General features: G+C 50.7%; 1 protein-coding gene across 3 annotated transcripts in view; it reads left to right on the top strand.

Moving 5' to 3' along the window:
* The window catches only part of LOC144824386 (rac GTPase-activating protein 1-like), a 247,063-nt gene that overhangs the window by 106,562 nt on the left and 125,995 nt on the right, over positions 1-14,506 (top strand). For all 3 annotated transcript variants that reach the window (XM_078683497.1, XM_078683498.1, XM_078683496.1), the window contains exon 7: positions 12,791-12,877. In XM_078683497.1, coding sequence (XP_078539623.1) covers positions 12,791-12,877 — 87 coding nt within the window. The remainder of the gene's footprint in view (positions 1-12,790; positions 12,878-14,506) is intronic.

Below are 14,506 nucleotides of genomic sequence, written 5' to 3'. Positions count from 1 at the left end.
GTGACGTTAGCCTGGACCAGCTAGTGTCTGATGAAACCAAAGGCCCTTCTGGCCTGTGAACCTGTGCCAAGAACTATTCGCCCTCCTGCGGGAAAGTTCCACTGCCTCACATGACCCAGCCCGGTGCCAACTCTGTGCGGGACGCTTTCATACACCATGGCTCACATTGCCCCATCTATTTGCTGATCTCACCTGGCTGCTGTCCTTCTAGCACTGTCTGTGTCTGAACACCTGTGTCCCCCATCCATGGGACAGCAGCCCACTTGTTGGGTAACTGCTCCCACCCCAGCCTGCCTACTTCGGCTATTAGGGCGAGGAGGATTATACTTAACATTTGCACAGTCCCTTTGCTTTCTAAATCATGACGCACAGGAATGTTCAAAACTAGAAGTATGTGACAATAAGCAAGGCTGCCCTCCTGCCCTTGCCATGTATCCCTTATTCCTAATGGGAATTCCACCAGCTCAGCTCCCTCTGTGGTGAAACCCGCTAGGCATCCCAGGTAAGAGATTCTGACTGATTTAATACAGTGCGCACTGTTTGCAATATGGTGCCTAACATTAAGGATTGTTTATACGCTGACGATGTCCTGATCTACTTGGCGGATCCCGCAAATTCAGGCCCCCATTGCCTCTGAATCCTCCGGTCCTTTGAGCAGGCCTCTGACTCAACTCGGATAAGTCAGTCCTGGTCTCCCTTCACGTATCTAGAGCATGCTTTGACTGGCAGTCCAATAAACCGCTCCGCCGCCAATCATTCAATTACCTGAGGATATGGGTGACTTTACTCCCAGAATTCAGCTGGGCTCGGGAGGACCTGTCTAAGTGGCAGTCCCCGCCATTGAATCCCATGGAAAGAGTCACCCTCTTCAAAATGATAATTCTTCCCAGATTCTTCTACATGCTTCAAAATACCCCACTTAATTTCCCAAGGGCTTGGTTCCGGGAGCTTGATGGCTTGGCGTCTAAATTCCTCTGGGGAAGGGCAGGTCCCGATTGGCCTTGGGCGTTTGTCGGATCCCTTCTTTTGATGGGGGCCTAGGGATGACCCACCTATACCTCTAATATTTGGTTACGCGTTTGCTTCCCTTGCACCGTTGGTTTAATGGAGGGTGGTCTGATCCACCGTATAGGCTGGAAATCAGTGAGCTGGGCCTGTCCAGTATCCAGGCGATGATGTATGGGGCCCCGGTCTCGTCCCGTATGCCGGAGATGATGCATTCGGTGTTCCTGGCCTGGCGGGCCGCTTTGCGTCATACCAAGTGGACCCACACACTGACCCGCTGCACCCCCTTGTGGCACGGTACCTGGCTCAGCGAGGTCAACGGGCTGCAGGGCTTTCTTGCCTGGGACCTTATAGGCATTTCGCAACTGGGTGACGTTTGGGTGGGGAACCACATGCGCTCCTTTCGTGACCTCCAGGCTCGGTATTCCCTACACCCCTCACAGTTTTTACGATCTCTACAGCTGTGTCATGCACATCAAAGACACCTTACAACCGGTGCGAGACTCCCGGATCACAGCCCTCCCGAGACACACATTCTGCTGGGGGATTTGGGGAAGGGGGGCATTTCACGCATTTATCAGACAATGCCCCGACATCACTTGAACGACTAAGGACACAGTGGGAGGGATGGGTGGGATCCTTGGAGGAGGAGGATTGGCGCGATGCGCTTATGGCCCCCAGGACAGTCACTGCCACCGCCAGATTGCGCATGGTACAGCTCTACTTCCAGCATGGCGCTTATCTCACACCGGCGCGCCTGCACAGCGCAGGGCTCCAACTGATATCAGACTGCGCTAGGTGTGGTCACGAACCGGACAACTTTTTTCACATGGTGTGGCAATGATTGCGCTTGGCTCGATTCTGGGGGGACATAGAGGAGAAACTCACTGAGGTATTGGGGTGGAAGATCCCGCACGACCAAAACACGCAATTCTTGGTATCACGGATGGACTGGATGGGTCCAGAAATGAAAAGCTATTTTATACTACGGCAATGGTGGTGGCCAAGAGAGACATAGCGACTGCTTTGAAGTGCGCTGACCCCCTCCCAAACATTGGGAAATGGCAGGTTGGGGTAGATTGGTGTGCCGCGCAGGAGAAGGCAATGTATCCAGTGCGCGGCTGCCCCAAGAAGTTCCGTAGGGTCTGGAGGAAGTGGTTGGGGGGCATGTTTTAATTTCTCTGAGGATGCTCAGTTATGTCTGTTTGATTCTGTATACTTATGACTTTTGGACTTTCCTGATTATTGTCTACATCTGTTTGTCATCCTGGACTCCTGATGTTTCTCTGGTGCTCTGTGTGAAATCAATAAAAATGTGTTTATCAAAAAAACATTAAGGATTGATTAAGTCCTACATTACCCCCATCCAAGAATATTCCTGAATAGGGGAGCAGGGGTGTTCACATTGCCCACCCTTGGGAAACCCAAAGGTGGAAAATTACCTGCTCCGTAAATTTTTAATTTTTGTTGATCACTGGACGTGCCAAATGTTTTTTTACATAGTAGCCTTTTGTGCTTGATACATAGTTTCCCCATTTCTTGGGACGGCAGTACACTATGTTGGCTGACAGCGTCACCACCCAGCCTGGCTACTATAGCTAACCAAGTGGGCATTTGAGCTTAAATGCAGGAACATGTCACCTACCCTTGGTTCTGGGGTGCACTTACTTCGCCCCGTTGACCAGACGGTTGCACAAACCCCTTTGATTACTAAACCCTGGTGAACACCTTAATGGTGTCAAATCTGGTTTAAAACCATATATGTCTTGTGTCAACTATTGGAGACACCTCACCCTTTTGTGCAATTACAATTTATGCAGTGCACCCCACTTGCTTAACGGCCGTCAGATCACAGATGCACAGTACGTACTGTCCATCTCCGACCCTGGATGCTTTAAACCTGCCAAAGTGTCGGAAACCAAGATTCCCAGTTCCCTGTTTAGCTGCAGTACACCTTCAGTGGATCCGCTAGGAGATACCACAATCCGCATTGGTCATTCGAAACCTTAAGTATGCAATTTTCACCTTGGCGTATCACTGAATGAGACAGGCTCCACACAGCTGTATGGCTAGTGACACACACATCAAACCTATTTACTGTTTTTTTTCACTCGGCACCCGTCTGGTTGGTGATGTGGAACCTCCTATCCAGCATAAGCTGACCGTCTGACGTTGCCGCCACACCACCCGTGTCCCTTGAATCACCCTCCATCCTCCTGTGCAATATTTATATTGCTAAGTGAGCAATCAATTCAACATCCCTCCTTTCCTTCTGGACTGTTGGCTGTTCAGTTTGATCTGTGGTGACTGCACCCAGACTTCACAGGCAGCTTTATTGCTGATAATGTGATCAATCAATCAATCAATCAATCAGTACATTTATAGAGCGCACTACTCACCCGTAGGATCTCAAGGCGCTAGGAGGGGGGGGGTGCCTTTACTGCTCGAACAGCCAGGTCTTAAGCCTCTTCCTGAAGGAGAGGTGGTCCTGGGTCAGGCGTAGGTCGGTCGGGAGGGAGTTCCAGGTCTTGGCGGCCAGGTAGGAGAAGGACCTTCCTCCTGTTGTCGCTCTTCGGATGCGGGGGACGGCGGCGAGGGCGTGGCTGGTTGATCTGAGGTGGCGCTTGGGAGCGTAGAAGTTGATTCGGTTGTTGAGGTAGCTCGGGCCTTGGTCGTGTAGGGCTTTGTGTGCGTGGGTGAGGAGGCGGAAGGTGATTCTTTTGTTGACGGGGAGCCAGTGCAGGTCTCTCAGGTGCCCGGAGATGTGGCTGTTTCGTGGGATGTCGAGGATGAAGTCTGGCTGAGGCGTTCTGGATCCGCTGGAGTCTCTTCTGGAGCTTGGCAGTGGTTCCGGCGTAGAGGGCATTGCCGTAGTCCAGTCGGCTGGTGACGAGGGCCTGGGTGACAGTCTTCCTGGTCTCGGTGGGGATCCACCAGATGATCTTCCGTAGCATGCGCAGGATGTTGAAGCATGACGAGGAAACGGCGTTGACTTGTCTGGTCATGGAGAGGGAGGAGTCCAGGATGAAGCCCAGGTTGCGTGCGTGGTCCGTCGGTTTGGGTGCGGTGCCCAGGGCGGGTGGCCACCAGGAGTCGTCCCAGGCGGAGGGCGAGGAGCCCAGGATGAGGACCTCCGTCTTGTCTGAGTTCAGTTTCAGGCGGCTGGTTGTCATCCACTCGGCTACATCTCTCATCCCTTCGTGCAGGTTGGCTCTGGCGGCGGCGGGGTCGTTGGTCAGGGAGAGGATCAGTTGGGTGTCGTCGGCGTAGGAGATTATGTTGAGGTTGTGTTGGCGTGCGATGGCCGCGAGGGGGCTCATGTAGACGTTGAAGAGGGTGGGACTCAACGAGGATCCTTGAGGGACGCCGCAGATGACTTCGGTGGTCTCTGACTTGTACGGTGGTAGGCGGACTCTCTGTGTTCTTCCGTCGAGGAAGGAGGTGATCCATTCCAGTGCCTTCTCCTGGATTCCGATGTTGCCAAGGCGCTGTACTAGGGTGCGGTGGCAGACAGTGTCGAATGCCGCGGAGAGGTCCAGGAGGATGAGGGCCGCTGTTTCTCCGTTGTCCATCCGGGTACGGATGTCATCGGTGGCGGCGATGAGGGCGGTCTCGGTGCTGTGGTTGGCTCGGAAGCCAGACTGTGAGGGGTCGAGGGATCCATTCGTCTCGAGGAAGGCGGCCAGCTGTTTGTTGACGGTCTTTTCGATGACTTTGGCCGGGAACGGGAGGAGCGAGATGGAACGGTAGTTCTTGAGTTCGGTGGGGTCCGCTGTAGGTTTCTTGAGTAGAGCGCTGAGTTCGGCGTGCTTCCAGCTCTCAGGGAAGTTGGCGGTGTCGAAGGAGGTGTTGATAATGTCCCGCAGGTGGGGTGCGATGACAGCGTCGGCCTTGTTGAAGACGTGGTGAGGGCAGGGGTCGGTTGGAGATCCGGAGTGGATGGAGTTCATCGTGCGGATGGTGTCTTCGGTGCTGATCGGGGTCCAGGCGCGGAGGGTGGTGGTGGGTGGCGTTGCTGCGGTTTTGGCGTGCGTTGGTTGGATGCTGAAGCTGTTGTGTATGTCCGCGATCTTGTTGTGGAAGTAGGAGGCGAGGGAGTTGCAGAGGTCTTGCGATGGGGTGATGTCGTTGTGCGATGGGGTGATGTCGCTTGACCATGGGGGAATCTCACGCTTGCAACTTGTAACTACAGCGATTGTTTAATTGAAATGAAACTGAGTGTCTGAATGAACTATGCACAAGTAATTGGACTACTACATGTGCAGTTGTTGTGAACAGCAAAGTGGCTGGCCAGAATGTGTTGGGGACCTCCCCCTACCAGTCTCTGCTGTAGTTTTCCCTTAAATGGAAAGGCACGCTGTAGCTCAGCGGACCGGTGAAATTGTATCCCAAGCCTTCGTACGTGTAGTTAACATGGTGAAAATTGGGGATACTTTTAATACCACTGGTGTGGGCGAACAGGTGAAGTGCTGGGCCTACAGCCCTCCCCTGCTCCTTCATGGTTTTCTAAGCACCATTCCCGTACCCTCCTAGTCCACCCTAGGATTTAACAGGGTTGACCCCCCCCCCCCAACATGGGATGCGATAGCCTGGTGGCCACTGGACCAGTATATGACTACTATCAGGGCCTAAGCTATTATCTATCTCAAGCAAGAAATGGCCACCTGCAGCGCACAATCGCTCACCAATAAAAGTATCTTCACCGACAGTTCGCATAGCTCAATTATTACTTGATGTCCTGTCTGGGTCCAACCCAGCACTCAAATAGTGCTTTCTTCCCAGGTGAGGTGATGCAGCCTGACCTACTATGCTAAGAGCAGAGTGCACCTGCTCTGTAACCCCCTGGCTGCTTGTCTGACCTTCCTATATGCCCAGGGATATCTAAGGCAATGCTTCAATACCGTACGGGTGTGGCTGTGCAAGAAGTGTAGTGAGCCTTCGCATGCACGAGTCGCCCAACAGACAAGTTGGACCTGACTAAACTGGTGATCTGGTGCCAGATTTCCCATGTTTGATTCAACTATTGGGCTGTTGGAATGCTGAATACAAGGTGGGGATGCTAACCTGCCCCCAACTCTGCGGACACCACAGCTTGCGAGATACTAGAAAATGTTGTGATGTTCAGTAAATGTGAGGCATTGGACTTGTCTCTCAAACTTAAGTCAGGCACCTCTAGGTGAGGTGTGGCTCTCCCAAACTTCTGCTAATCTGTACCAGGGGGCAGTCCAGTCTGTGGGAACGGGGTGAACAGTACGTCCAGCTACCTTTCCTTTCTAGGATCTGGTACAAAAGGGGGTGGTGATGGACGGAGCATCTGAACCAATCAAACACTCACACCCAGTCAACAGATCTGGGTTTAATTATCACCGTTCTTTAGCCCACTCTGCCACCCTGGTTCAGACATGGCCATATGCAAATCAGTCTGACCCTGTGCCTCATGGGAACCGTCCAGCCCGAACTGCCAAGCCATGCCTTCCCTGGACCGGAAACAAGCTTCCGAGGACCGGTTTCTGGCATTCCAGCTGTCTTCAACCCGGCTTGCTTGAATCCAGTGGCAAAGTGAGCAACATGCCCATCATTAGTTGCATCGACCAGACATCCGCGCAGGCAATTTTGGTGATAAACTATGGCGCCAATTGAATGGTGTCACTCTGGCTTGCGAATGTATGTCTATTGTGCATCAGACCCAGAGTGCCCTGCTTTGTTTCGGCTGGGTGAAACTTGCCTGCGCCACCCGTCCGGCCTATGCCAATTGTGCAGAACTCCCGCTTACGGCGGTTGCTGCATCTGTCAACCTCGCAACATTCACATTATAAAACTTTAGACAAGGCAGTTCCCTAGAGTGCCACAGTGTACCAAGACAATGTGTGTCCCTTCAGACTAAATTAAGTTTTGCTTGAGAACCAAGCTTTTAAACAAATCACGCTAATAATATTGATGAGGATCATGCAGTCCTCCCCCCCCCAATACATTCGCATAACTAAAACACAACAAGCTAAGTCGAAGTCAAAAGGTTGTTTGCTAGTGCTAGACTTCTAGGGTTTGCAGCTGCAAATGCTTCGTGTCATTGGTCTACGTTCCCGCAGACCTTAAAACTATTTCTGCAGATCTTACTGTTGTCACCACTGTGCAACAAGCACCCTATAAAATTATGATAAAGACTGTATCTGAATTGCCCCCCATGCAGCATTTCCATTACACGAGTCAGCAGGGTCCTAAGTGAACTTGTGATGAAATTGAGGCATAGGCGCCCTCCTAAAACTACTGAATCAACTTTAAAATTAGAAAAATTAGTTCTATGAAGGGAAAGCATTGGACGAATCGCTCATCAAAAAGAAAGGACAGATCAAACCGCTTTGATCCACCCCGCTGAAAAGGATAGAGCAACACCTCTGATCGGTATTGGTGAATGCCTTGGAAGTATTCATTCATGTACAGCCAAAGTGAGTAACACTGCCCACAGGTGGCCCAAGACTCTGTGGCACCATGGCAGTACACGTTGGTTTAACTCGCCAATATTCAACCACCAACGGATATCATATGGTTTTGTCCCACCCAGGGCACCCTGTCCTGTTCCAGCCAAGGCAGACCACCCTGCACCGCAAACTGAAGGCAGAGTAAAGGAGGGAGGAGACCTGCCCGCAAGCATGTGCATGCATTGCTCTCCCAACTCGTAACATATAATGGCCCGTAATTCGCCCACACTCTGCCGCCAAGCCCGAGTTGGGCCTTGCGGGTAATGGCGCACCCAACGCTGCGAGAAGTTCCTGTGAAGCGAAAGAAGGAGGCTCAGCAGCGCTACCTTTATCACAACCTCGCCCGCACAACTATCAAGCTCTGGTACAGGCTTAAATACCTACTATCTATACAAGGCTTTAATAATCGGTGAGGATCATACACACACATAATCATTGAATTAAGCATGTCCGAACACATCACTGCAACCTGGTCTCAGCTCTCAGAGTTTTACCTGATATTAGAACAACCCCCATCTCACATTTTTGCTCCACCACTAAGATGGCACCCTTTATATAATGGCCATCCTTGCTCAGCCAAGCAGAAGCGTTACTGGCATTATGACCTACTGTTTTACGCACATAGCAGATATGTAAAGTAATGGGACCACATGGAGAGGTTAGATAGAGAGAGATGCTAATATCTGTGGCAAAACACTTCTACCATTGCCTACTGCACACAGGGCGGCCTTAGGCATGTGCAAGCTGTGCACCTGCACAGGGCCACCAAACCCATGGGCCACCACGCCAATATATATCCTTAATATAATAATCCTCTGAGGATGGACACATTTGCGTGGCGGCACCTGGCAGGGATTTGGCGGCCTCCGGTCCACTTCTAAACACCCTGACCGCCCCCACTCTTCACTGGCCTCCGCGCTCCGCCCGGACCCCCTCTTCCGGGGCCCCCTACCTACGCTCCCTGCCCAGGGCCGTCATGAGCCTAGAGCTGCCCCTGTGCAAAGGTCGATAATTACATGCACACCGTCCCTGACGCATCCGTCCCTCTGATAATGAGACCGTATAGGAATAATTTCCCCATTCTTCGTCTTGGGGATTGGGGAGGATTGGGCAGTAAGGCTCTCATAGTGACTCTACAGCGTCTCTTACTTTGTTTATTCTGCTCTCCGCCATCAGCTGCAAATATTGTCACCTCGCGATGGGCCCCAGGCCAAATTGCAGGTATCCAAGAGTGAGGCTGACCCTGCTGGGCTCTGCAGGGAATACCGGAAAAGCGTGGACACACTGACACGAAGTGTCGCTGTGCCAGAAAGGCAGCAGCATCTGACTAGACTAGCCTAACACTATCTCCTCATTGCGGCGTAGCAGGACAGCCTGAGCCCCTCCTCCAGGCAGTGAGAGCAAAGCCAGACTCCACTCCCACTGGGCAGCGGTGGCCGTGCCAAAGGGAACATGGGCACCACACCCAGAAATCCACAGTAGGGAACGTGACCAGCCCCTGCATCCCCTGTCCAACCCCGCGAGCCACGGTATAGAGCTAAAGCCCTTGGACCCAACAATGGCCATACAAAACCAGGACGTGGGCCTCCTGTGCTAGGCTCGTATGCTGCTGATCGCACACTGCAGTGACCCGTGGCCGCACTCGACCGTTGATCTACATCGGCACATTGCCCCCTCTAATATCCTTATTTCAAAAAGAGGAGGGGAGGGCAAAGGTGGGCTCTGATATACACGCTTATGGACAGGAGCAGGCGCGCAACACCCATTGGACTCACCGGGCTTCCGCCTCCCACCCCCACCCCTCCCCTGTCGTATGTGGCATGAGATGAGACCGATCCCAGGCACACACACAGCCACACCCGAACGTTTCACAGGTCTTTAAAAGACCATTTGAATGTTAATTAGGCCTTGCTGTTGTTTCACCCCTTGTTGGAGGCCCTACAGCTCCACTCTGCCTACGGATTAAAGGTTCAGACCCCCCCACCACCCCCCCCCGAAATTGTTCTTAGCCCCCCTGGAAATTTGGCTCTAGTTGCGCCTCTGGACAGGAGCATCCGCCCGAGGGAGCGTCGGACACAACACAAAGTGCCCAAAGGGCCCAGACTCCTGCAGCAACTGCCAACCATTTGCGCCGCGACTACAACACATGCCCCACCAGGCGAACGGAGTCCACACGAAGGGAACCTCGCCCTCTCCCCTACATGCAGGCCCCCCCAAGCAATGACCGGTTGATGAGGGGCACAATGACTCGCCACAAGCTCCCGGGCCTGGACATCAGGATGAGACATTACATCCTGAGAGTCAAAAGGCGCAGCGGCCACACATGGGAATGGTTCCCGTACACATAACCTACTGGGACTCGAGTCCACAGAGCCGAGCGCCACTTAGATCTGCTCGGCAGGCATACAAAAAAACACATTTTCAGGGAAAAGGCGTCCTTTTTCCGCAGCCAACTAGATGTGCCGAAAAACAGACCGAGAGAACTCTTCGGCATTGTAAAAAGCCAAACTAACGGCACCCCCTCTCAAGATACCGAAGCCACAAATGAGCGATGTGAAGAAATTGCCACCTTCTTCACCAATAAAGTCTCGAAAATTGATCAATCCTTCATTCAAACCGCAAACACTTCTTCCCTCATTGCCTGCCCCCCTTTTACTACCCCCGACAGCACAGAAACTGTACAAGGACAATCAGACCTGCCTCCAGCTAAAAAACAATGCGCACTGGTCCGACTTTGAGCAAATAGCGGAAAACGAGGTCTTCAAGATAATTTCTAATCTAAAACCTTCCTCCCACACCATGGACCCCCTCCCTTTCACAATCATAAAAGAACTCAACCACACCATTTCCCCTTTCTGGACAAAAATCCACGCCTCTCTCAACTCAGGCTGTGTCCCAGACTCCCTTCAGCTAGGACAAATCACACCCATTCTCAAGAAACCAGGGGCCAACCCTAATGATCTGAACAACCTCAGACCTATCTCAAACCTCCCATTCCTTGCAAAAACATTGGAGTCATGTGTTCTCCACCAACTCAATAAACACATTGATGAGTTCAACCTCCTTGACACCTTTCAATCGGGATTCAGGAAAGGCTGTAGCACTGAAACAGCCATACTCAACGTCTCGGACGACATTCACAAAGCCTTAGATGATGGTGATGCCTGCCTACTCATCCTTATTGACCTATCTGCGGCATTCGACACAGTTAATCATCCAGCTCTTCTAGAGACCTTGTCGAAGCGCTCCGGCATAAATGGTACTGTACTCAAATGGTTCACCTCTTTCCTCCAGCATCGCTCGCAACAAATTAAAATCAAATCCTGTCTATCGAAGCCGACAAAAGTCACACTTGGGGTGCCACAAGGCTCAATCCCCTCCCCCTCCCTCTTCAATCTCTTCATGGAACCCCTCACAATCATCTTGAAAAAAACTGGAGTGAGTTACCACCTTTATGAGGACAACACCCAAATCTATTTCAAAATAAAGTCCCCCGATGACATCCAACACCTCAATACCACTCTAACGGAGATCCAAAATTGGTTCAACGTCAATCACTTAAAGCTCAACCCAGATAAAACGGAACTGATCCTATTCTCTCCAAAAAGTAACCATCGTCCTATCCAAGAGTGGCTCAAGAATCTGGTTGTCCTAAACTGCCCCCTCGTTCTAACCGACTCAGTTAAGTCTCTAGGCATCACCCTGGACAAGAACCTGTCAATGGAGGCCCACATCAATACCTCTGCTAAAAGTGCTCTTTTCTCTCTAAAACACCTCAAGAAATGTAAACCTTTTCTTCCCCATGATGACCTCAAGACAGTAGTTCAATCCCTGGTTCTCTCTAAAATAGACTACGGGAACACCATCCTTACAGGGACTCGAAAAGCTCACCTAGCCCCTCTAAGGGCATTACTGAACATGGCCGCTCAACTTGTATCTGGAGTAAAAAGATTTGATCACATCACTTCAGCTCTCATCTCCCTCAAATGGCTTCCCATGGAAGGGAGATGTATTTACAAGCTGGCCTGCATCACACACAAAACCCTCCACTCTCCGGCTCCCAACTACCTGAACAACAAACTGGTAAGAGCAGGTCAATCCAGAAATCTGAGAAGCTCCAACTCACTTCTTCTCATTCCTCCAAAAATGAAAAAGAAAACCACCCAATACCGATCGTTTTACGGCAACGCTCCCAGGATATGGAACGCTCTCCCGGGAGTCCTCAGATGCAACCCCTCCTTCTCCTGTTTCAAAAGAGACCTCAAACTCCATCTCCTTAACAAATACTTTCCTTAACAAATACTTTCCTGACCAATGTCAACTAACCTAGACCTCCATACCCCGAGTTGACTCCCATTCAAGGATTGTTGGTGAACGTACTATGCTAATCTCCTTGTTTTTCTTTTTGCTTCCCCTCCGCTGCACAGTTACTTATTGTTCATACTATTTCTTTGTCCGTGGTTTGCTTACTTACTGTCAGTCTTCTAGGAAATGTAAGGCCCTTCGGCTTTGCACAATATGTATGTGAAGCACTCTGATACCTACGGGTCTAGCTAGCGCTATACAAAACTTTAAAAATAAACTAAATAAGACGGCACAATGACAACCCTGGCATGACTGCACATCGTGTGCAGATGGCGTGGCTGGTGCAACAGGGCTCCAGGAGGGGTGGGGGATGCATATATACCCTCCCCCCACCTCGGCACACTGGATGTGACACCCATATGGTGCCCCGGCGAGCGGACTCCTACAGAAGCCCAACCCCTAGAGAGGGGTGAGCTGGTGGCCAAATAGCTATAAAGGGCCGCCCTTTTGGAATGGCCCCCGTGGGGGCCGCGGATAGCCGCATTCTTGCTTTCCACCCTGTTGTTTCCCAGCGCTTTGTTCTTACCAGCGCATTATTCATTTCTTCACAGCGCTTTGTCCTTTGTTGCTTCCAATCCAGGTTTGAGATGCATAGGTATTCTGCATACAATCGTATAGAGGTCGGTGAGCGCGAGGTTGCACTCAGTGCTTGAAGCGTGCTCTGAGTGCAGCTGGCGCTGAGTGCCCGGATGCGGTTCAGGCGCCCAGTGCAGCAGTGGCCAGATTACGATACCAAAGTTTGGGGTGGGAGGGGTGGGCACTCACTACTCAGTCGATTGCTACCTGTCACACTTGTGTTTATCATGATCTGGTGATTGTGTGGTTGTCACAGACACAAACCTCTGTTATTCTTTCAGTGACTTTGTTCACTATGGTAGCCAGACGCACACACCACCACTGTAGTAAAAGAACCCCCATCTAACCTCTGCTTTCTCCGTCCACAGCGCTCATCTCTAGCGCCTATAATCAGTCAGCCGTTACCTGCGAGGCGCACGCGGCCCGGCCAGCTTGCCGCCAGCACACCGGAAAACGTGAGTATGGGCGTCACCTGACCCCGGAGGCCACAAAGGGGTCCAAAAGGTTGGACTCCTGGACAGAAAGGCACTGTGTGGGAGAATGTCCATGCTAAGGACGGCTCAAGACATCACATATCGAAAGGGATCCATTTTAATAATGGTGACCAGATTTATTGGGGAGACACGTGGGCTTCTCGTATCCAGGGCACAAGTCCTAAAACAAGCATTTTCAGTGCAATAGGTCTCGCATATGCGAACGTTTAGGCTATTGGTAATGTAAACGACAATGCCTTTTAATTATGTTTTTAAAAGCAACACCTATATAAAAGGTAGTGTTATTTTTAATACTAAGAGCTCAAACTCTCACAAAGGCAGGAGCACTTTAATGTTGGTTGCGCCCCTATTTTTTAGACGCTGCTCCCGTTTACAAGTTAAAGTGAGCAGCGTCTAAAGAAAGGGGCACGGCCAACATTAAAGTGAAAGTATGTATGGTGCTTTTCACCCAACGTGATAACATTTTTTTTTCAAAAGCTTCTATAGCACAGCCGCTAAAGTGAAAGCGGCTGTGCCAGTAATTAAATGAGCACAGCTGCTAAAGTAAAGGTGGACCGCGCCGTGTATTAAATAATTAAATAAGCACGGCCGCTATAGTTAAAGCGGACTGCGCCGTATATTAAATAATTAAATAACCGTTGCCACTATAGTTAAAGTGGACCATGCTGTAATTTGAATAAAACATTATTTTTAAAATAAAAGCAGGCGGGTGCTGCGATGTGGTGGGTGGAATAGGGGAAGACCATTCAAGAAAATTGTGAGACGTTGGCCTGATATATGATGATCACTAGTTCTAGTGATCACCTTGTATCAGTCCAAACAACCCTTATGGTGATTTGTTGTAAGTCAACCTCATAGACCAGCTATCCTAATGGTAGCATGGACAAAGCAGTCTTAGGCTAAACTCTTTTGGCATGTGAAGCCAGCTGTTTTACCACAATATAACCCCTTGAATAACAGATGAAAGGACACCACACAGGTTGTTATGAAAATAAACAGTATATTTAATAATAACAAACACCTCTGAACTCTTTGAGATCAGAGGGCTAAGCACATGACAATCTCTTAAGAAAAATACGATCAGTTGCACAAAATTACAATGGTGCCCTAGGGGCACGACAAACCATATACTATGTAAATGGAATAAGTAGAACGATTTAGAAAATGAAGATGCCCAGAGGCTGTAGGTTCGCTGGGACTACCCTAACCTAACCTTAGGTAAGTAAAGGGAGGCCCACGGGACACGTGTGCAGAGTGTGAACTCACACGCGAGATGCGGAACAAAGTCAATGGGCAGAACAAATTATGAAAAGGTAAGTAAAAGACAGTTCCGACTAGTTAGGACTAAAACGACTGGATACCTGGACACTAGGAGAGTCACTCTACCCTTGAGCACCGAAATGCTCTTGTTACCTCACCCACGGGCTGCGGGTGCATAGGTGTCAAAGTGTGTCGGGTTTCCATGTCGAAGTCTATGGAGCCTTGAAGAAAGATGCTGCAGGCGACCAGGAGGAAGATGTCCGGTGCGATCCATGGGTGGATCGAGGAAGAAGAGGACCTGAAAGCAGAGGGGGCAGTGTTCAAAGTCAC

This window comes from Lissotriton helveticus, chromosome 3_1 (assembly GCF_964261635.1).
Source record: "Lissotriton helveticus chromosome 3_1, aLisHel1.1, whole genome shotgun sequence".
NCBI classification, from domain to species: Eukaryota; Metazoa; Chordata; class Amphibia; order Caudata; family Salamandridae; genus Lissotriton; species Lissotriton helveticus.
This window is presented reverse-complemented; position numbering and strand designations above follow the sequence as displayed.